The sequence below is a fragment of the Pezoporus occidentalis genome, unplaced genomic scaffold, assembly GCF_034315485.1.
Source record: "Pezoporus occidentalis ecotype Australia unplaced genomic scaffold, CSIRO_AGI_Poc_V1 ctg33, whole genome shotgun sequence".
Lineage (NCBI taxonomy): Eukaryota > Metazoa > Chordata > Aves > Psittaciformes > Psittacidae > Pezoporus > Pezoporus occidentalis.
In genome coordinates, this window is record NW_026915268.1 from 755,928 (window position 1) to 779,514 (window position 23,587).

General features: G+C 37.4%; 1 protein-coding gene across 1 annotated transcript in view; it reads right to left on the bottom strand.

The window, feature by feature from the left end:
* SH2D4B (SH2 domain containing 4B) overlaps nucleotides 1-23,524 on the bottom strand; it is a 68,266-nt gene extending 44,742 nt beyond the window's left edge. Inside the window, exons 1-4 of the mRNA XM_062629154.1 lie at nucleotides 22,367-23,524; nucleotides 10,166-10,325; nucleotides 8,900-9,047; nucleotides 555-699 (exon numbers count right to left, since the gene is read on the bottom strand). Of these exons, the coding sequence (XP_062485138.1) occupies nucleotides 555-699; nucleotides 8,900-9,047; nucleotides 10,166-10,325; nucleotides 22,367-22,550 (637 nt within the window). The 5' untranslated portion in view covers nucleotides 22,551-23,524. The remainder of the gene's footprint in view (nucleotides 1-554; nucleotides 700-8,899; nucleotides 9,048-10,165; nucleotides 10,326-22,366) is intronic.
* Between the last annotated feature and the right edge of the window lie 63 nt (nucleotides 23,525-23,587).

Sequence of the window (23,587 nt, forward strand, 5' to 3'; positions counted from 1 at the left end):
TAACTTATTTTTAAATTAATCACAATGGTGATAGGTACAGCACCTTTAGTGGAGAGATCATCATCATGATTATTTTCAGGGCAACAATCTAAATATTATGTTCTGCAATTTTTTGCAATGAAGTGAGTGCCAGTGCTCATATCATAGCTTGACTCCATTGCCATATGGAAATAATTAAAATACAGATTAAGGCAGATTTTACCTCTTCAGAGACAGCTGAGGACAAGCTGCAAAATAACTGTGTCCAGAATTCTTATTAAGCCAAAATTGTTAATTAATGACATTAGACAAAATATTAATTATCTCAGTCACTGTACATGAAAAAATGTCTATAGGACATTGACATCGATTCTCATTCAGAAAGGTATGTAAAATTGCTAAACTCACTGTAACTTCTGTTTGTGAGCTCAGGCTGGTATTTTCCTGAAAAACAATACAGCATTTTGCATTCCTCTATGTAGAAGAGACTTTAAGCAACACTATTTTCCATTCTACCAGTCTCCTTTTATTTGCCTTCCGAAATACATTAATTCTGTGAAGGTAATTTTACTCACACTGTTCTTCCCACTCCTGGTCATCATCGCTGTGTTGACTGTGCTGCTGAGCTTGCATGAGGCTCAGATACAACTCTTTTGCTCGGATTTCTTCCTGTTGTTTTATTTGTTCTTCACCTTTTTGTCTTTCCTCTTCTTCTCTTTTCTAGGCAAAATGAAGTAAAATAGAGGTGAGGAAGAATGTGCCAAAAGTTAGAACACTGCTTCAGTTGCTTCCTCCCACAGGTAGCTACATTCTCTTTGACAAATCACGCTCTCTTCTAACTTTGGGTTTCTCACATATTGAAACAGGCATAATAGAAGTTTCCTAACTTTTAGGAATTTCTGATAAAGATATGTTTGAGATGCACAGGTATTAACAGGAATAAGAAACATATAAGTACTTGAGACTTGAAGTCTACATGGAAAACATATTTTGTCATGTGGCACCAAAGCCTCTGCTATCCTGCAATCCACAAGCAATGCTTGTTTTAAGTCCACATGTACATTGGAGATATCCCTGTCACTCAAGCAGTATACACATCATCTACAGAATTTATAGAATTCAGTAAGTGATTTACCGGTGTTCTTAATTTAGCAACTGTCACCATGTGTCATTCTAATCAACACAGAGAATAACTTTTTCCAAATATCAAGATCATTACATTCTGGATGAAAAGCCAGATCTTTCAGCACACACCAGTTACTTTGCAAAATGTAACCAAAGGTAATGCACAAAAAAGTTCCCTTCCAAGAAGACCAGATGAAAATCTGATAAAGATTGCCTCTACAGCTGGCCTTCAACATACTACTGATAATGTAGGAGCTTGATTCGTGCAGAAATAGAATCCATATCTGTTTTCAAAAAATGCGCTACCCAAATTCCTTAGGTAGTAGAGAGGCAGATTTAATTCATTATTCAATTGAACACCCCACCCCCCCAAAAAGCCAAAACCAAATTTCATGAAATCTTATTCATATTACTGAAATAACTTGAATTATGAACATTTTTGTATTTAATTTTACAATGGAACCAACACTATGCCCTTTTGGGTAACAAACTTATGGATAAGATTTTTGTTATAAGTCGCTGAGTAAAATCACCCTGAACTATTAACCTAGTTACATGACCTAAACTATAAGTAAAGGCTGTCCAAAGTAGATTGTGAGTTGTTGCAAAATGTTACTGTTATCAAACTTCTAATGTGAAGCAACTGACATCCAGTTGAATAAAATCTAGTGAAACTCTAAGTTTTACATCAGGAGACCTGGGGGAGATATTTCTGGCTTCCTTAAATGACTTTTCTTTATTAAAGGTCAGAAGTGGGATTTCACCAGTTTTTTGCATTTTCCTAACTTTTCTCCATTTCAGTGGGATTTTAATGTTTCATTGCAATGGAACCAGTAAGAGTTGAGGGTGAAAAAACAAACAAACAAATCAAACAAAACCCCAATCTAAACCAAAACAACAATAAAAACAGCAACCTCCCATGATTACTTTAAACTGGAAAACAATTTTATCAAATGCACCGACACATTCTATCCATCAGCTGAGGTGGTGCATTTGAGGAAGTGTTTTCAGCTACAGATCTTGTACTGGTACTTTTTTTTATTTTCTTATGTCACGGTATGTTGTAAAGTCTAAAAATTCTTTTCAGATAGGATTGCTCCTGCTCTCCAAGGGAAATCACATGTATTAATCTTCCTTTTTATTTTATCATATATTTGCACTCTGAACTTTGTGGAAGGGCATCTTTTGTAAGTTTGAAAACAAACCGTCACCACAGCAGGATTCACAGGATGACCAAAACAGTACATGGTCTATTTTAGTGAGTACTACAAATATGAGTGGAGACAAAACCTGACCTCTATTATTCTCTAAACTTAGTCTGTAGGTTCAGGAGATGCAAAACTGAACTTGCATGAAGTTGCTCATAATCCTGCAAAAAGTAACTTGCATGCCTTTTTTTTTTTTTTGTACACGTAGGTTGTTTCTGTTTGGTGTCTGAAGATGCAATTTATATGAAAGTTCACACTATGTATAAATGGCTGTTATAATTCAGCCTCTTTTTAGGCTGAAAGGGTGGGAACTATCCAAAATCTGTATTTTAATTCAATAAACATACACATAAATTAACACTTCTCTACAGTAAATAGTTTGTGTTTTATAATACATTGGAAAACTTACTCAAAGGCAGTCTGTCCTACCTTAACACCTGCCAGGGCTCAAATAGCAAAAGCAACCTGCATATAGTAATATGAATGTCCAAACAATGTTTAGTGCCCCTAAGAGAGACTCATACACATTTTCACAATGGTTGAACAGGTGTCTGAAGTATATGTCTGGGAAACATGTCCTTCCCCATGGTATTGTCAACCACGGGGAAGGAAAGGTGCTTTTTTCTCTCCTCTCCCAGCCTCAGTTCTCTCTAGCTCAGCAGACATTATCTGTTGTTAATGGAACATCTCGAATTAGAGGAAGACAACTCCAATTCTTTTCAGAAGACTGCTTTGCAAAGCAAACAATATTGCTGTTTACAACCTCTAGAATCAAAGTGAGGGCCATAAGCAACAGAAGGAAAGAGGACTCTGGTTGTTCTGGTCATGAATCGCACAATGGCACATTTAAGAAAGAATGACAAAAAGACTGAAAAGAAGTAAGCAATGACAAGCAGTGACAAGCAACACCATCTTCAGAGTAGGAAACCAAAACAAATGCAAATCTCCATCCTTTGAAAGAATTCAACCACTTCTCCATTTTCTTAAGTAAATTAAATCAACATTTCTCCATTTAACACAGCTGAGCTACACCAGTTCAAACCAGCAGAGGATTTTTCTTCTTTATAACACAACAAATCAAAAAACCTGAAATATTGGGTATTAATAGTGTAATGAATAATTGCTCCATAACACACATGATGAACAATAAATTAGGCTGCTCTTATTATTTCCAAGAAAAAAAATTGTCCTTCAGTCAATTTGTTCTAATATCTTTGATTGCTTCTAACATCATACTCTCATTGTTATCTCCTAAGTCCTAAAAAGATTAGTTTAGTGGGCAGTTCATTATTTTTAATAGTCAATGCTTTTTGGAAGCATTGATTTCAAAGCCCAGTAGCTTCTTCAGAATAATAAAACCAAAAACTTTATCCTTTTTAATAGAACTAGGGATTCCATATTTCAGCTGCTAATAAAAGGCTCTATTCCGTTCTTGGAAAAACTATGCAATGAGCTTTTCTTTTCTCTTATGAGGAGAATATTTATTCACCTAGCTTCACTGTCTAAAAAAATTCAATTCATCTAGGCTATCTTTTGGGGAAGAGAGACACAGGGGTAGTCCTGGGTTATCAAGATGTCTTCTGTTCAGCCTGTCAAATAACAAGGTAACTTAAGGGAGGGGGAGATTTAAGTCAAAGAAGAGACAACAATAACAGCAAACTTAACACTGACATTTGATTATGAAGTCACAAAAAAATTTCATATAATTCTCCTTATTAAAGGAAAAAATAAAATTCTATTTATTCAAATTAGTGCATGGATACATGTGTAAGTATATTGTACAACTCCTTAATGTGTGTGTGAGGAGAAACAATTCTTGTTAATATGTTACTTCCTTTTGTGAAGTATGAGTAAACCCCATATGCTTGATTTAAATTAATAACTGAACTTGCCACGCTTACTCCATTGGAAGAACAGGGCAAGCAGTTTTTCTGCTTATCCCTGTGAACCCAATCCTGCACATCAGAGCTGAGGGTGAAAAGCAACAATAACCTGAAAACACCAACTTCTGCCTGACAGTTGAGAGATTGTACTTTGTGCCATGACCCTTTCAGCTCTTCCAGAATAATTAGAAAGGTGACAATTCAGTATATAGTAAAAAATTGCTAAGTAATACCAACCTGCTGCAACAAATCACTATGAAAGTCCAATAGGCAGCAATAATCCTCTCTAATGTTAACTCCACTGGAGAATTTGAACATGCTAAATGATCCTATGTAGCCTCTGGCAGTTGAACATTTACCACAGACCTGTTACTTGTTACTGTGAATGTCTGCTTCACAATGTTTGATAGCTTTGCTATGGCCAGCTCTAAATAACGTTTGATGCGTGAACCACCCCTGACCCAGGGCAGACATGCAGGCTACTTGCCACAGGGCTGAGACCAGAGCTCATCTTCAGATCTGTGTCCTTAAGACTTCATGCTCTGAAAGGGGGAATCTGGAAATCCTGGGTTCTGGGTTCCAGGACAGCCTGCTCTCAGCAAGGTTGACACAGCAGGCTGAGACTGGATTGAGAGCAGATCAGAGCAGAAGGACTTGAGGGTGTTGGTTGACAAAAAGCCCAACATGACTTGGTAAAGGGACTCTGCTCTTGTGAGACCCCACCTGGAGTACTGCACTCAGATCGGGGACCCCAACACAAGAAGGTTGTAGAGCTGGTGAAGAAAGTCCAGAGGAGGGCCACAAAGATGTGATCAGAGGGCTGGAGCACCTCTCCTGTGAAGACAGGCTGAGAGATTTCGGCTTGTTCAGCCTGGAGAAGAGAAAGCTCCAGCAAGACTTTATAGCAGCCTTCCAGTGCCTAAAAGGGGCCTACAAGAAATCTGGAGAGGACTTTTTACAAGAGCATGTAGTGACAAGACAGGGGGGAATGGCTTTAAACTGAAAAAGAGTAGATTTAGACTAGATACAAGGAAGAAGCTCTTTATTGTGAGGGTGGTGAGACACTAGCACAGGTTGTCTCGAGAAGCTGTGGCTGCCCCATCCCTGGAAGTGTTCAAGGCCAGGTTAGATTGGGCTTTGAGCAACCTGGTCCCGTGGAATGTGTTCCTGCCCATGGCAGGGACATTGGAACAAGGTGATCTTCCAACACAAACCGTATTATATCCTACGACCTTGCATTAAAAAAAAATTAAATTGTGGGAGAAAATTATAATGCACTGTTATTCTGTTGTTGCCTATCAACAGAATAAGGATTATTTCTTCTTAAGCGCCCACTCTCATTAAAATTCCTACTAAATATTTTTTGATGCATGAAGAAAAACAATACCCATAAAAGTTGACATATGCAAGTTTCAGTTAACAAATATTTCATCTCCCAAGGAATTTTTAAGAAGCAATCTAGTTTTACTGTGAACCATGATTATATTATTAAATTTGGCAGGTGTCTGATCTTGTCATACAGATAGTACTTTAACATTCTCTTGCTTTATGTAGACCACATGAAGAGCAAACTGAGAGAAAGTATTTCTAAACGTAGATGAAAGATACTTCCCATGCCTTGCTGGCTGACATTGGTACCTTGAATTTGTCCTAGCTCTGCATATTGTTCAGGATTCCTAGTGACAGCAACTGATTACAGTAGGAAATTATGTCTGTGATCTCATACCCTTTGTAAATTAGGATAAAGATTAACAATAGTAATTGGCTCTCCTATTTGTCTTTTGCAATAGATTCACAAAAGAATAGCTGTCCTTAAACTGCAAAAATAGAGCAGTCAACATTTATATTCTAGCATCATAAATTAAAGGCATTTCTGCTTAAGAGACACCAAGGAAAGCAATACTTTTCTAATAGTGTTGGAAAAGGAAATAGGTATCGTCATTCACTTTGATATGTGAGACATCATTTATCTAGTGAGACAGCCCTAAGTCCCACAATAGGTTAAGAGGAATAAAATCTCTTTTAAATGGAGTGTGTGAGATACAATATGTTTAGAAATTAAACACATCAGCAGAAAGGACAGTTTCAATCTCCCAGATCTCCCAAGTCAAAATCCTTCAAGAGGATGAAACATGAGCAGAAACTGAGTTCTCATACCTCATTTTTGAAACTGCTTTAAATATGGTCTGTTTGTCATCACAGAAGGATGATTATCAGTGTGTTAAATATTTTAAACCTGTTAAAGTGGGTTTGCTTACTGATCTGTATCTCATTCCACACCCTGAATCATTCATGAAAGGTACATTTTTTTGTGATTTCCATGATTGCAGTCATACATGAGTAGATTTAATTCATCTTTTTCCCAACAACTTAGTTCTATTCAATTTTTGTAGTTGGAAGTAGATGCCAGAAACATATCTTCCCATTTCCCTATTTAGGTATCTTTCTACTCATTCAGCTTGTAAATATTTCATGTACTTCTTCCACTGCACAAGAATAGTTATAAAAAGAGTAAAATGTGAAGGGGAAGGAAAGCCAAGTGAGTTTAAATAACCCAGTGGATAGAGAAGTTAAGTTCCCCATATTAGCTTGTGAGGTTCACTTGTCTTTGAAATGCCTTTGCTGTTTTTAATAATTTCTACAGTCCTATGTACAAAAACCTGCTCTTTCAAGACCAAGTAATAGATCAGCAGCTTTTTTGAGCAGCAAAGTTGTGGTGCTATAGTACCAGGGATCAAGTGTGTATTTGGATCTCTGCTATGTTAGTCCAATTCCCTCGTAAAAGATCTCAAATTATAGACCTAAATGAAGACCCAGGGCTGGAAGTGTAATTAGACTATGTTTTATTAATATAGCAAATGCTGGGAGCACACTCAGTAAAGGGGCATTTAAAAAATAACCACTGAATAATATCTTGTTTCCAAAGATGTTGGTGTTCTGGTTTCAGCTGAGACAGAATTCATTTTCTTCCTAGCAGTTGGCACTGTGCTGTATTTTGTCTTAGTCTGAGAACAATGCTGATAACACACTCATGTTTCAGTTGTTGCTAAGTAATGCTTACTCTGGTCAAGGACTTTTCAGTCTCTCATGCTCTGCCAGTGAGGAGGGGCACAAGAAGCCAGAAGGAAGCAGGCAGGACACCTGACCCAAACTAGCCAAAGGGGTATTCCATACCACAGCAGGTCATGCCAAGTATATAAACTGGGGGGGAGTTATCCGAAAGAAACCAATCACCGCTCTGGTCGGGCTGGGTATTGGTCAGCGAGTGATGAGCAATTGTATTGTGCATCGCTGTTTGTCACTTTAGTTTTTTTGTTTTCCTTCCCCCTTTTAGGTTTATATCTCCTTGTTATTTTTATTAGTAGTAATAGTATACTGTATTTTTTAGTTATTAAACTGTTCTTATCTCAACCCATAGGTTGTGCACTGTAAATCAGCCACAGAGATATTAAGTGAACATCAGTCTTTGTTCAAGAGGGCTTTACTTTCCAGGAAGCAGAGAAAAGAGCATTTAATTAGTTGCTCTGTTCATTATTCATACATTAATAAAGCACTTGAAAGGTATAGTTTCATTATTTACTGACATCAAATTTCAAAGGCCCTGTTCTCTCCTATGAATTCAGATTAATTGTGCAAAGGTAAATCAGCAACTTTGTGCAGGAACCACCCTTGTTTTGCACTACCCTATAATCAATATAACAACCCTCAAATTCCAAGCCCACAGTTCACAGAATGACAGGTAACATGCTGACTCTAGTTTGTAATCAAACCACATAAATTTAACACTGAGTTTTTCTGCATTCCTCCCTTCACAGAAGGACAGGGTGGGAGTCTATCTACGCTTTCTACACTTTTAATCACTATGTCAGGAAGAGAAAAATGGCATAGCAAGCCATCAGCAGGGGAGAAGCATGTAGATGGAAGTTACTGGATGCAGATATCCTAGTAGTCATGTTTTGCTACAGACTTTCTCCATGGAAACCCAGCTTCACCATCTTCTGCAGTCCCAGTGCACATATCCAAGACTCAGAAGGCTGACAATTTCTCTGCACTCCAAACCAATTATATTTTAGGGTTTTTTATTTTTAAACAAGTTTTTATCTTTATAAAGTAATATGAAAAGGGAGACAGAAGCTATCTTCTTTTCAACAAGAGAATGTGAAAACAAATATTTCAAACAGTAAAATTCTGTAACTTTGCTCTTAGAAACTTCAGTATGAAGTGAATAAAAATCAGGCAAATGAACATCTTCCAGCAAAGCCAACTGGACTTTTCACATATGTTGAGTAGGAGAAGGATCCACCCCTTGAAGAAAGTAGTGACAGAATTTTCAAGTTAAATATGTGAACAAACCTAGCCAAAATACACAAAATACATCCAAAGAAACTAACTTAAAATGTGACATTTCACAATTGTACATTTTTCCCCAGTATGATTCATTCCACACAGCTGACTGAACAATTCTGTTAATGTCTGAGCTGAATAACCAGTTTGATTGTCCTGACACTTTTGAATGAGATATGTAATTTTTTTGCATAACTCACCCAGCTGTTCCGGTGAACACCATGTAGCTATTTGTACATTCCAGGATGAAAAATTACAACTCTGGGTTTTAAAGTTATTAATAAACATGCACTGAAGGTGACAAGAACTTGGAATCTATATAAAAACACTATTAAAAATGCTAAATTACTCTATGCAAACCTTCAGTTCCTCCTGAATTTTTTCCTCCTCCAATTTGGCAGCCTTCCTATCTTCTATTTCTATTTTCCATTTTTCTGCCACTATTTTGGCTTTTTCTTGAGCCATAGCATCCCGGAATTTCTTTGTAATTTCGGCCTCCTTTTGTCTCCTACAGAAAAGGATTTGAAAATAAAAGTCATTTAAGACATCAGTTATTTTTTTTTAAATTGAGGATATATATTTGCTCACTGGCTGCAACAAATACTTAGCATAAGACTTCATGAAAACATGCAAGGAAAGAATTAAAATATATTTAACAAGAGACGCAGCACAAATCAGATTTGAGGAAACTATCAAGAAAGCAGACATTTTCAATTTTTGACAAATGACTAATTAAAATAGCACCTTCTAAATTAAAGAAGTACTTCTTGGATGTCTTTGAGTCATACTCTGTGTTTTTCCTTCCCTGGCTGAAAAACAGTTTTTTTTTCTGTCAGTGTATCAAAGCATGATTGGGAATTTATTGTCCTTCAAATATCAATATAAATGTCTGCCAAATTCTTACACTAGGGTTTTTATCAGTACTGACAATGTAAAAGGAATGCAGAGCACAGGTTGCAGCTTTTAATCCCTGCTTAAATATGCAATCACTATAAGCAAGAAGAATCTCACATTAAAAGTACAATATAGAATAATGTGATATTTAAACTGTCACTTTTCAGTATTACACTACAAAAGGAAGTGCAGGAGGCAGGTGGCCTATTTCCTGACAATATCAAGCACCAAAACACTTCTGAATCTCTCGCAGAGCTGGAAGAGGCCCTGCTGGAAAAACCAGCATAACTCTCTATGTAATCAGTTTCTTAACTGCTGGGATAAGAATTAATATAAGCAATATGCAAATAAAACCACTTTCAGAAAGGATTTTCTGTACCAAATCCCCGTTGTGGGCATAGATGTGTTATAAAGCAAACATTTCTAATTTAATCATCTCAAAAACAGGTTGTTTCATTTTTATTTATTTACAAACTGGTCAATGGTTTATGAAAATTCACCAAAAGAAAAACGTTTGCTTCACTTTTTTTGTGAAAAAAGTGTTTTGTTGGTTTTCAGTATTTGATAAAAATACATTTTTCATGTGCTGCAAAAAACTTGCCACAAGAAGTGAAAGCAAATGTTCACAAAACATACTTACCAGTTTTACCCACCATTACCTGCTGCCTTTCTACAAGGCCATGTCTCCCAATATGCCAAGTGGACCCCGAATTCAGATTCTTAAATCCTCACCATATTTCTTCTGCCTCCTTCTGTGCTTGTTTCCTGGCTCGTTCTGCTATTAGCTCCTCTGATATCTGTTCATATGGCTTGTCACCTGGGGCTTCTCCCATAACCCAGACCCAGACCTCACCATCCTTCCCACGGAGCCACTGCACATGTTTGCCATTACCTGCAACAGCCACCAAGAACAAATAAAAAACATAAATACTGGCTCAAAATATTATGTGGATATAGAAGATGGAAAATATGAAATTTAGAAACATTAAGCTTGCAATTTACAATTCTGAATAAAACAGAACTTGGATGAAATTTTCATATCTGAACAATCTATGATGCTAAGGGAAAAAAAGGGCCTGTCCAGTCCAGATCACAATCTTAAGGGACTCGCTATCCCACAAAAGTAAGAAATTATTAATTCTGAAATGTATTTCCCAGAATTTAGGTATTATAATCCCTTATTAATTGTTATAAGTACATTTTCTTGCTTCATTCAGTAAGAGATGAATGAAGAGAATGAAAAAAGACAACAATAACCAGTGACATTGTGTGACTAGTAATGCTTCAGGACACAGAGAATGTTGAGTGTTGAGCATATAGAGAATTCCTTGGAACTCCTGCAAAAAAGCCAGGAATTTCCTGCTCCCACCAAGTGAAGGAGGAGTTTCAGAAAGCCTTCATACTCAGAGCACACCACTCAATACTGCAGAGGCTTTTCTGTTCAGGTAGGCAATTGAAAGGGATTAAGTTTCTGGTTCAGTTTTCATAAAAAGATGCGGTGCAAAAATCTACGGTTACTGTGTTGACAGTAGAGAGTGATTTTAACCCCCCCCCAAAAAACCCTGAGTTCTTGTTACAAAATAGACTACATTTGGTGTACCTTCATGTCCGAGAACCAACTATATGATTTCTGGTGACTACAGAGTGCACGAGGTTAGATCCCACTTGAATATATTTTAATCATCATACAGATTACCTGATTTAGCATGGCTTGGACTTTTTTTTCTGCTTTTATATGCATACCTCATAGATATTTTATGCACTTTACATGTTCATCATAAGGAACTGGTAGAAACACTTCTTATCCATCTATTTTTATGTTTTATTTCTTGCAAATTAGTTGAAACTGTTCTTCACAAAAGAAGATTTCACCATAAAGACCATTGGCATGGACAGTGGATTTATCTTAAAGAATGTTGACTAAAAGGCCGTAATGTTTCAGCAGTTCATTTTGCTTCCTGTATATTGCAGTCCACTAGATTTCCCCCTCGTATCTAAATATTGAGGTTAATAAATCGTGTGTCACCTCATAGCTTCTAAAAGGAATATTGTCTCATTTGAAAACATGAAGAAGTGGATAGTCTGCTGTTTTCCTAGGTAGTTTCTCTCTGATATTTCCATAAAAGTTAAAAGAAACCTGGTCTTATTTTCATGGCCAGTCTCTGCTTCCTCTCTTTCTACATCATTTTCTATTAGCATCAGCTTAGCTATTCTTACCTTCAACTACCTGTTGTTCTGTAATAGGACAGTATCCATTTAACTAGATTAAGTTTCCCGATGCACAATCAATAAAGTGTTTTTGACATCCCAGACTGAAGAGAGAAAACTGCAGGAGGGGATGAAGTGTGGCTGTTGACAGCAGGCAGTGCCAATGCCAACCCACACTCGAAAGTGTTGACAATGTGAACTGAAGGCAATGAAAATATCAGATCTCTCAATGAAAGGTAATATTCTGTATAAATTTAAAAATGTGATTTATAAGAATTCCCAGTGTTGGCCTAATGGTAGTGAGTTCATGGGGGGGAGGGTAGAAGTCTGAGCTAATAATGTTTTCCTTCAATAACTCTCAAAAGCATTTGCTCTTTTCACAGTCTATCAGATTATGTCTCAGGTTATAAATGTGAATGTATTCTACTACAGTTACTATTCTGTATGCTTCTGTGTTCTTGTCAGCACAACATTTTCAATATAACATTTGAACAGTGTCTGCTGAGAACTGATTGGCCATACATATCAGTATTTGCCTGCAAGGTTTTCACCTACTGCGTTTCATGGCAAAGTATCCTGAGAACTATAAATGATTTCCCAGGAATACTGATCTCACATAACCAATGGCAACTTTTGTTTTAAAAGTGGCCCGTGTCTTCTTACCTGGGAGGAATTTGAATATCTTAGTTGCTCCTCCTTATTTATTAGTTTAAATAGAACATTGCAAACAACATGCCTCATGTTAACTCATAACTGGTAGATACCAAATACTTCTAGTGTTCTGGGACAACTTCTGCTCATTTATCAGCTTATGAGATGGAAAGAGGATAAAAAATAACTTTTTAGGTAAGCAGACAAATTTTATCTTTGCTTCTTTCTAGGTTTTCTTTGCCAAAAGGTTATTAATATGTTTCTCAGAGACACAACTTATCCATTACTACCCAGCCCCATAAAAAAAAACGATTTGTAGACACATCTTGAGAAATTATATACTTTTTTTTTAACACAATGGATCTCTCTTCTAAAGCTATAGACAGTAGATGTATAAACTCTTTTGAAAACATCATAATAACTTATGGTTTGTTCAGCACAAACTACTGTGTGCTACACTACAGTATGCTACACTACAGTATACTACTGTACATGTACCCATAGGTCAAGTTGAAAGATTATAGCAGTATCAAGCAATCTGGCAATTTGAAGTTTCAGCATTAAACAGACAGATCTCCACATGTACAATTTTAAAACAATTCAAGTTGAGCACATACGCCTTTATTCAGGTTTTTCTTTAGGAGATTTTTTTCATATCCAACCTATTTTATACTTCAAGAAATGGCTCCCATGTAAATCTTCCCTTAAACCTACACTTTTCATGAAGTTGGAGAGCTTTACTGTACAATCTGATCATAAAACTTGGAAGTTTCTTAGCACCGAACAACATTCCGTAATGAGAGTGAAGGAAAATAATCAGCACAAGGAGAAAATCTGGCACTGTAAAAAACCTAATTTCTGCTCTATAAGAAGTCTTTGCAGCCTGCAGAATCAAATTCATAGTAGGCAGCGTCAGCTTTTCTAATCTAATGACTCTGGCCATGCACATTTAAACTAGAACCAATTGCAAGATCTGGGCTGAAAGTGCAGTAAATTATTTTCCTTAATATTTTTTGAAAACTAGTGTTCTCTGCTAAGGTCTGACTCTAACAAAAATAATTCCTGATTTAAGATGCATCTCAAAGGTCCTGCCTAAGCAAATTTGAAATCTAGATGAGAAAGAGACATGGAAACCTCATGTTTCCTGTTTAGAAACAGGGTTCTGAGCCCAGTCATAAGGCCTGATGCAGAGTCAGGAAATAAAAATCAAATCTCTTGAGCCCCAGTCTTGACCATGACCACAAAAGTACTTTTCCTGGAGAAACTGTGGCAGGCTGCACATAATTACCATTAGGACATCAAAATTAGTCTGGATTGGAGAGTAGAAATGAAAATGTTTCAAAAACAAACACTATTTTATCAGGAAACTATACTGAATAATTTACCAAGTCTTTTCCATTTCTACTGTTCAGACCAACAATTTATTTGCTGCAGAATTCTACAGGGGTTGATTTTTTTTTCTCTATAACAACTCTGTAGAACCACAAAGGTGGCAATATTAATTCTTGCAATTCTTTTTACCTGTAGCTTCTCCCTGAATTAGTATTTCCCATGGAGTTCCCCTAAACCTACATCTATACCGATTTGAGACCAGTAAGTTGGTTTCTGTATATTGCTCCTTACTCCAGACAAATGCAAAATCAGGTATCTCAATTTGCAGCACAAAGGGATCACAGTGAAAACTGTCTTTGGAAACCTACAGCCTGAACCAACAGTGACAAAAATTTGCACATATGAACACACACCATCAAAACTAAGACCAAATCATGTTTTCTATTTGTTTGTATTTATGCAGTCAATGAAAAAACAGCAATGGAAGTATAAAACAATGCCCTGGAGAGCCATAGTAAACTCAAGGCTCTTGCCTGTAAGAATTACTAGTCCGTACCAGCAGCACTACTAATCTCATATACACACACACACAATGCTGGAGTGCACCCTTGAGTTGTGGCATACAGCACCAGAAGATGCTCTTGCCCTTTGTGCTAACCTCAGGATGTCCCTGGTTTAAGCAGGGTATCACTTCTGCCATGGCTGAATGCTGGCAGAAAATACAAACACTGCCAGCCACCTTGGCAAAGAGACAAAAACAGCACGTGAAGACACATGGGAGGGGAAATCCTGGCTGCACACAATGCTCAGGCTAACTCAGGCTCCAATTCCAATCATCTCAGACTTCTACATTGTGACTAAGGCTTAAAACAAATAATTACACAAAGGAGAGCTGGGCCTTACAATGCCTCTGCTAAACAGGACAGAGTAGAATCACAGACTGGCTTTGGGGGTTTTACAGGGTTTGTTTTTTTGGGCTGTTTCTTGTGGGTTTGGGTTATATCTGGCTTCATTTTCATGCATGCCTATCATTAAAAGTGCTTTAAAAATAACAGTAATCAGAGAAAATGGAATACTGCTGGAGTCAGCTTCCTTCCTCTAAGCTTGTTTGGCATCGCTTTAATGGTTACAGCATCCCCGACAATTCCCACTTGTGATGCATCTCCAGAGTTTACAAGTGAACTACTCCAAGGAGCATTAGAAGCTTGGTGTCAAGTCTCCCAGCTGTGCTGTCGCTTAGCCAGAGTCAGCCCAGTTAGTCTGGCAAAATGACAGAGCACACCAAGTAACCCTGACTGCCTTTCTAACATACGGAATATTACAGGCTGTGTCAAGTGTAAATTCAAAAAATTAGAAGATCAATGATTTATAACAGCAGAAATATGGAATTGCCTTCAAAGTCTGCTGGAACTTTTTCAAAAGAGTCTGCTGTTTCCATGAACAGCCTTGTTTCTCTGAGGTTGGGCTCCCCACCATAGTTTTCCTACTTGGAAGCTACAGATCTCTGCAACAGAAATTGACTCTCCTTCCTTACCTGCTGGAAAGCTTTGTAGTCAAACAAATATCCTTTGACTCTCTCTGTAGACAATATTCTTTTTCTCTCACTGCGCTGGAAAAAGGCTGCTGAAAGTTATTCTGCATTTGAAACAGGCTACATAAATCATTCACTGCTGAAATCAAGAAATCAGTCCGATCTACTTTTGTCATTAAGAGGTAAACCACAGATGGCTGAGTTTGGTTTGTTTGTAAGGATGGGGTTTTTTTTTGTTCTTTTGAGTTTAGATATGTGATATACTTTGGTCTCAGCGCAACGTGTTTTACATGTGATTTTACCCTTGGCTTTATGAAAAAGTTATTTTTCTGGCTTCTGACAGCCTGCATGGTAGATAAGGTTTCATTCAGAGTTTCATTAGCTGCAGGATGTGTTAGAAACACACTGATTAGAACAAAAATGAGAATGTGAGTTTTAGGCTATTTTTAGTTCCTTGAGCCTGCCCAGTACAAGTATTTATTTAATTTATTTTTTTAATACAAACATACACATATAATTTCACTTTTTTTCTGAGGAGAAAACCTAGGAAGTTACTGTGGATGTTTCAGAGATACTGTTAAAAGGACAGAATGCACTATTCCAAACATCAACTGCCATAAATCCATTAAAAAACCCATATAGAGTAACTAGTGATGATGAAAGTAAGGAAAATAACATAATCCCACAATAAACTGAAGATCTGCTAGAATTAATTCTGTAATCTGCCCCTGCTAATATTGATTGGACCATGAACACCTCTTCTTCAAGAATATGTTAAAAAAAAACAGTCACTTTGATTCTTAAAACAATAGAGAAAAATTCTGAACTTCTACAGCATCCCCCCAACATTTCAGTTCACAAACCCTCCAATTTTAGCACTGTGTTGTGTGCCTTTTTATTTACAGGAGGATTTGCAGAGGGAGAAAAAAATTCAGCCAATTTATATGAATATATCAATAAGGGCTGCAGGATCTCAGCATTGCTGAAAAATCAGCCTTCATGGCTCTCCAGCTGCTTCCTGATCATATAACAAACTCAATCTTCTGTTTATGGAATTACAGCCTGTTACCATAGAAATAATTATGCTGCAATATACCCCTGCAGGATCAAATAAAGAAAGCGTGACTGAAGAGAGCAAACAGTAAGGGAGGAAACAATTACCCAAGACTATGGTAATTAACAAATGAAGCAACAACTGTACGCAACACCCAAAGGTATGTGGGTTTGCATTAGCACATGATATGTATGTATGCAAGATCTAGATACAGGTTTGCATATTATAAACGTAAAAAGAAGAAAAAAAAAACCCAACAACACAGAAATAAAATATCATTTCCGCAGTCCCTATCTAGTATGTGCCAGATATTTTTGTGGCTTCCTGGCCAAGGCACGCTGTAACAAGTAATTTTGTAATTTTCCCACTTTCAATTGGGAGATAACATTCTGAATTTGTTCTTCAAGACATTAACTCCACGTAAAATCTAAATGTAGTATCTTGTCTGTCCGTTTTGATGACCCTTTCACTGTTCATAGTATGAACATGCAGGTACACATCCAATCAGTCAGAGGTTGTAAAATCATGTACAGGGCTTAATTTCTCACACAGTGCTATCACAAATCATCCAGGTTTTCCCACTGATGGAGAATAAACAAAACCCAAGTCTGCATGGCTACTTCAGGATATCTTGGAAACTCAGAAGGGTAAGTGTTCGCTGCCGCAGAATGAACAGAGACCTGCTTTCTGCACCAGATTCCACTACTTAATGCAGCATGGCAGGTTTGCACTGACTCCTTTTATCAGGCACACAGGACCAGAAAATCAGGGAGAACAATACCACTACAGCCAGATTTTCTAGCACGACAGCATAAAAGTGCACTTGAATGTTACTGAACAACCACCAGTGTCTTTCTAAATCCACTGCTGACTTGAATCCATTGAACTTTCCCATGTCTTCCAAATCCTGCTATCAAAACCTAGTGTTTTTGTCCTTGAATATTTTAGTCATTTATGCTAAAAGCTAGCAAAATCAGCAAGGAAATATTTAATTAGCTAGGGCGAATCCCATTCTCCCCTTGGCTACAGTACTGCTCTTTTTCCATATCAAGTATTCATGAACTCGCAGACAGTCACAACCTCATATCATTACCAGAGCACTCGTACGTACAAGAAAGCCCATCTAACACCACTGTGGCCAGACAGGCTGAGGAACACAATGCTGCAGAGTAACACAGGAAAGCTCTCCGTGCCAGTGGCTCAATTAAACCAATAGCCTCTCTCAGAAAGCAGCCTATGCCAGATGCTTCAGACAAAAGGAGCGTTGAGGATCAATCCAATATAATAAGGCCCAGGTAGCCAACAAAATTCTGCTGTCACCTTTCTGCAAAACAGAGAAGTCAGCTGCAGGGCAGGATATAAGAGGAAGAAGCACAGATTTATGGATCCGAATCCTAGGAAGGCAGAGAAGTCTCTCTGGATTTGTTCCATCTGGTACATATTTAGGTCATATGGTGGCTGGAGGTCTCTTTCTAGCCCCAGGTTTGGAGAAGTGAAAAGACAGTTTAGAAGCTGCTGTTTAACCGTATCTCAGTACACAGCCACACTGAGCATGTGCTCTGAGCAGCTGAATTCTGTCCCCAAGGTATACAGCACTAACAAAGCTGCATCATATCACAAGCTGCTATACAAGTTGTGAATGTTATATTAAAAAACTTTTCCAATGACTTCAAATTAGTTGGCTTAGTCCCCTAATAAAAATTATTCTAACATTCTCCTGTTACTTTTTCAGTTGTATCTAAATTGGAAACAAAAGAGAGCTCTACAGAATTCAAGACCACATTCAGCCAGAAATTTCTGAAATACTCAAGTCTGATGTTTCTGGTTAAACTCACATCCAATGATACAGAGAAAGAGAACGAATACTGCCAGGAGCATACCTCCATAAGAGAGAAAATCATAGCTAAGTGCTACCAGCATGTGGAGAGGCCTTAGTATAAACAAGGAACACATTTCTGAATTCAAAAACAGAAAAAATGTCACTGCTTGTACAGCCTCTCACTGTTCATACACACATCAAAACACACACGCACTCACAGGCCTTCACATGTGACACTGATGTATTCTCCAATCACCTGCCTGTGGTATGTGAAATACTTTCAAATAACTTCAACTATTCTCTAGTGATTTTCTAGCCCAAATGTGATTTAGATGAATAAATTCTTTTCTAGCCACGTTGTGATAAGCCTTAATTTTCTCCCAGCTACTCTTGTTAAGGACAGGTAAGTAAGAGTGTTTACAAATAGCTCATGTCTGAACATCATGAGCTGCAGTTCACAATAAATAAATGTCAGAATAAGCAGCAGCAGCCTAGCATTGTCTTCCCTCCCACATGTCTGTCCTTCAGCTACCTAATGCTCAGTTGTTTTTGAGATCTCATTTTGGGTATGCTGACAGGTCTGGATATTGCATCCAAGTCAAAATCCAAACTGGCAGGGTCCTTTGCTTACTCCCAGCTCAACTATAGTGCTTAAAGGGCTCCTGCCTAATCAAATAGATATGTTTCTTTGTAAATTGCAAAGCTGCCCATCAGTCAACTTTCAGCAAATCCCAAAGGGATTTTTAAATTTTGAGGAGACTTCCCTTAATGATTTTAGCACAGTAAGAAAAGGCAACCTGTTTTATTACAATTAAAGTATGTTCCTGAAAGATCTGCCCAGGAGTAATTTGTAAATGAAATGAAGATAGACTTCCAAGAATTCCACTCACTTGTCAAGCTACTTCAGTACAAGCCAGCAGTCATGATTTAATTAAAGATACGAAACACTTTTTAAATCTTGAATAAGCACTAAACACTGCAGTTTTCAGAAGACCCAAATGATGCTCAAATTCTAATAGATTTTTCATCCCCAGTTCTGTAATTGTGGTTTCTGCAAGACAACACATCTAAACCTTGCACAAGAATCCCATATTCTCAAGTCAATGTAGAAAATCAGAATTTGATTCCCAATCATTGCTGTTTTGAAAAACCCACCCTTTTTCCTGTGCTGCTGGATTCACACGTACCATTGCAGGTCAGCTTTTGAAGTGATGGAGAATTGTACCCATTGCAGAAAGGGAATCCAGATCAAGCCCAGGCACTTTTTGGAGCATTTTTAATTAGAGAAGTGCTCATTTTCATTAATTCTTTTTGTTCTACCTCATCCTATCCCATCCCAAAGAGTGGGGCAAAGTTTTCATGCATAGCTATTCAAATTATGACAAAACTAGAAGGATTTGAAAGGTAATCCTATGAAGATAATTCTGATTCAATTAGTAAAAAAAATATTTTATACAAATATTATGTTGTATTCATAATTATATACAACTCTATATTTGTATATATTCTGTCAGATAGAAAATTTCAAAAACTTGACACAACATGAGGGATATTAAAGTCTCACCTGTTTTCTGCTATATGACAGGCTATAAAGACCTCTATAAAGCCAGAGTAACACTTGGCTTTGACAAAATAGCCCAAACATAAAACCTGCGCCATGCAGTAGAGGGCCAAAACCAAAACCTTCCAGGTGAAACTGGTCAAATATCCCAGTTTCAAAGGAATAAAGAACATGTAATTGCAGTAGCCTGAAATTCCTGGTAAACCTTAATTTTAAACAGGAATAAAAACCTCTATATTCTATGCTGTGTAGCAGGGGCAGAAAGGAAATTCACTTATACATCAATGGAAACTAAAAACTAAGCAGCTTGAAAGTCCAAGAAATGTTGATGCCAAAAGCCTTTTAGGGAAAAAAAAAAAAAAAAAAAAAAATCTCGTTTAAGAAAAGAAAGGATTACTACAGTCATCTACTTTTACCCTTTGAGTCATATAGGCAAGAATATTGAACAGTAAGCCTTATCTTTTTAAAAAGAAACTAGCTCCATTATGAGACCGTTTATGAGCATACTATGGAACTGTAAGCAGAAATCTGTAATCTGCATAGTTAATGACCAGCATGCCTAAAAGATAGAAGTTTTCTTTTGTAACTGGCCCACATCAGTTCATGGAAGTCAAAATACATTTTCAACAGAACCAAATATCTAACTTGCAAATCTGAATCAAATACTTCTCTACAAAAAAAATCAGTAAGATCAGTTCTTTAGTACAGTTATGAAGGAATTAGTTCCTAAAAGTGGGCAAAAGTCAAAACTAAGCAATACCTTAAACTGGCAATTTAAGAAAGTAAAATGGAAATGGTATATTGTGCAATTTAACTCCAGGTATATTTGTGAATACTTTCGTCAGAGCAAATATAATCTATAGGTTAGTCTGCAGCTCTCCTTTCTCTTGTTCTTTATAAATCAGAAAATTAATTACCCAGAAAATGGTCTCCTGTAGTAGGAAGCTGAATATGTCTAATGTATAATTTATATATGGAAATCTAGGTGTCAACACTGTGAAAAATCATCACAAATATTTTTGCAGTTAGATTTTTCTGCATCTGTGTTCCTCAAAGAATGGGCATGATACAGATTATCTCAAAGATATAATGTTTTTTAGTATGTGGAGCCGAACTGCATTTTTAATTTCCTCTCAGCTACAAATCAATCAAAATAAACAAAGGTTTTGTGCTGTAGGAGAGAGGTTATTTTGACACCATCCCTCTTAGGAGAGCACCATACATGGTATGAACACTGACATTAAGAAAATAGAAATTAAACAGAACAAGGTTTTCCAATGTACACCTTGCCATCTGTGAGTGGACATTTTAAACTCCTGTTAGGGTTGATCAGGGTGGTCTGAACATTCCCCCTTTATTATAAGGCTACCATTGTATCTTACGCTAGAGTAATTTCATAAAGGTCAAAATGCTTCAATGGAGTCTTGGAAACTAGATTTGCTTTGAGACACGTTTAATAATAACCTTTGATTTAATAAGTATCTCATGGGCACTTTGTAGGGTTCAAGGGCTCTCAATATTTGAAGAAGTCTGACAACTGAATCCAATAATTTATTTGCACTGAGGTTCTCTAAGCTTTCTACTATGGGTGTGTTAAGATGAGCAATGCTTCAAAGACTAACTGCAGAGCTACTAGAGTGTTTTCTTAAAATCAGCTGCCCAAAATGATTAGAAATTTTGAATATTCAAGTTTTAATAGACTTAAAGACAGGATAAGATCTTTGGCATTTCACAGGGAAAGGAGTGTTTGACATACTGCTGTGACATTTCCTTGTTGGGTAAGGAATTACTATACAAACATTTCTAAGATGAAAATGTTTTCTATCTTGAGTCAGACTAACAATCCTCTGAACGGAGAGGGTCGGAAGACACTTGTTGTGAGAAGAGAGCGAGGAAATAGTATTTCCACTGATCACAAACCATTTGTACCCAAGACCAGACACTTGGAAATGACATCTGGAGAAGTCCTTTTTTGGTGTTTTCTTCCATGGTTTTGCTTACTTCCTTTTTAAGTCAACACACGTGTTTTGCACCCACAGCAGCCTGTGGAAGGAGCTCCATAGTTTAACTACATATTGCATGAAAACACTTTTCTGGGTTTTTTTTTGAGTTTTTTTTGTTTTGTTTTTTGGTGTTTTTTTTTTTCTCTCTCTTTTGGTTGTTGTTTTGTTTGCTTGTTTGTTTGTTTTTACATGCTTGCCCCACTATTATCCCATTCCCCAAACATAATCTTTTGGAGAGTGTTCACTAGTACAGTTGGAAATTTAGTCTCATATGGTATGGCTGTTCTGACATCACATCATATTCGTAAACAGCCTTTAATAACAAACTCAAATTTATGAATTTATCTCCTATTCTAGCCACCTGGCTACATTTAATGCCAAGTCAAGAAAACCCAACAGCACAGATAAGATTGCCTTTTGCCTGGTTGAAGGTGTTGAGTGGGAATGGTAGGTGAAGAAAAGTGCCTTAGAACTGGAGGAGAAACATGGTCATAGTACATCTGCTATCACTAAGACAATAGGAGTACTGACTCCTGACTGAAGGAGGCATTTCAGAACAATTCCACTTGCTCCCATGCTAAACTACTCCCCTGGAGAAAGAACCAGCCTTGAGGAACAAGGAGCAGGAACGTGGTGCTTTTGCTGCACCAGACTGTCTTTTTGCCTATGGGGACAGCTGATATTCTTCCTTGTAATCTCTTCCAGAAGCATCATAACCAGTTGCATGCCCACCATCCCCATCTCTTAAGTATAGAAGGAAGTGACAAATCTTACTCTGGTTGCGCCTCGCTGTCGTTCTCAAGATGGCCTCCTCCATTCGTGCTTTTTCTTCCCTTTCCTTCCAGCGCCTCAGCTGCTCTTCTCTCATTTTGTAGAACAAGATCTGCTTTTGCTCTTCATTCAACTCTGCCAGGAGCTCAGGGTCAATATACATATCACGCAAAATTTGCTGCAGCATGATGACTCAAAAAAAAAAAAAAAAAAAGAAAAAGGGGCAAAAAAGAGAAACCTGCTTCCAATTATACACTCACTAGAGTGACAAGACCCCACTGACAGCACTTCAGAAAGCAGCCTGCAGCAATGGAGCTCTCCCACACCTGCCTGCCCAGGAGAGGTTTGATTCTTGCTGTGGCCCTCTTTGTGCAGGCATATTCTGCTCCTCGTCTCTTACAGGGACAGAGTTCTCTGCTTACCGCATCCTCCAAAGGCAGAGACAGGTGTCAAGTGAAAGGAAGGGGGAGTAAGAGACAAAGATAAGGAAAGTAAAAATGAAAAGGACAGAGAGGAAAAAAAAGTCACTTCAGTGCTCCTGACTGCAGACTGGTGAAAATAAGGGATTCTTGACTGAATCCATCAGCTGAGCTCCCTTGAGCAAAAGTAAATCCAGTGTAGAGAAACTCTCACACTTTCAGCTCAAATGCTTCCCTTCAGCAGCAATTCATTCCCAAGGGTATAAGTGTCGCCCAGGGGTTTAAAGTGATGTCATGGTTAAAGGTATCACCTACACCAACAATATCTATGTCACTTTGGGAACTGATCTGATAAGAGAGGAGAAACGGGTTTGCATATTATTTCCCAGCCTAGCCTAGTAACTAGTCTAAACAGAGTAGGTCATAATAGAGGTCCTATTTACCTAGTGTTGACAAATGTTGTCATGCAAACTAATTAAAATGTCTCTAAAATTAAAAGCAGATGTAACAAAAGCCACAAGAATCTTGTTATCACATTATAAATGGTAAATAAATATTAATTAAACAAGAATAAGTTCTCAGCAGTTCATGCAGACTATGACAGTCCTGCTGTTAATTCATTTTCAACTGTGTGACTGGAGAAAGTTACAATGTTGCTCTTCAAGCAAATTCTAGCAGTAAAATAATACTATTTTGACACCAGGGCGAACAGACACTTCATTATGAAAAAGCAAACCACACACACACACACACACACACACACACAAAAATCCCATAAAGCCAGAAAACACAGAACCACAACACA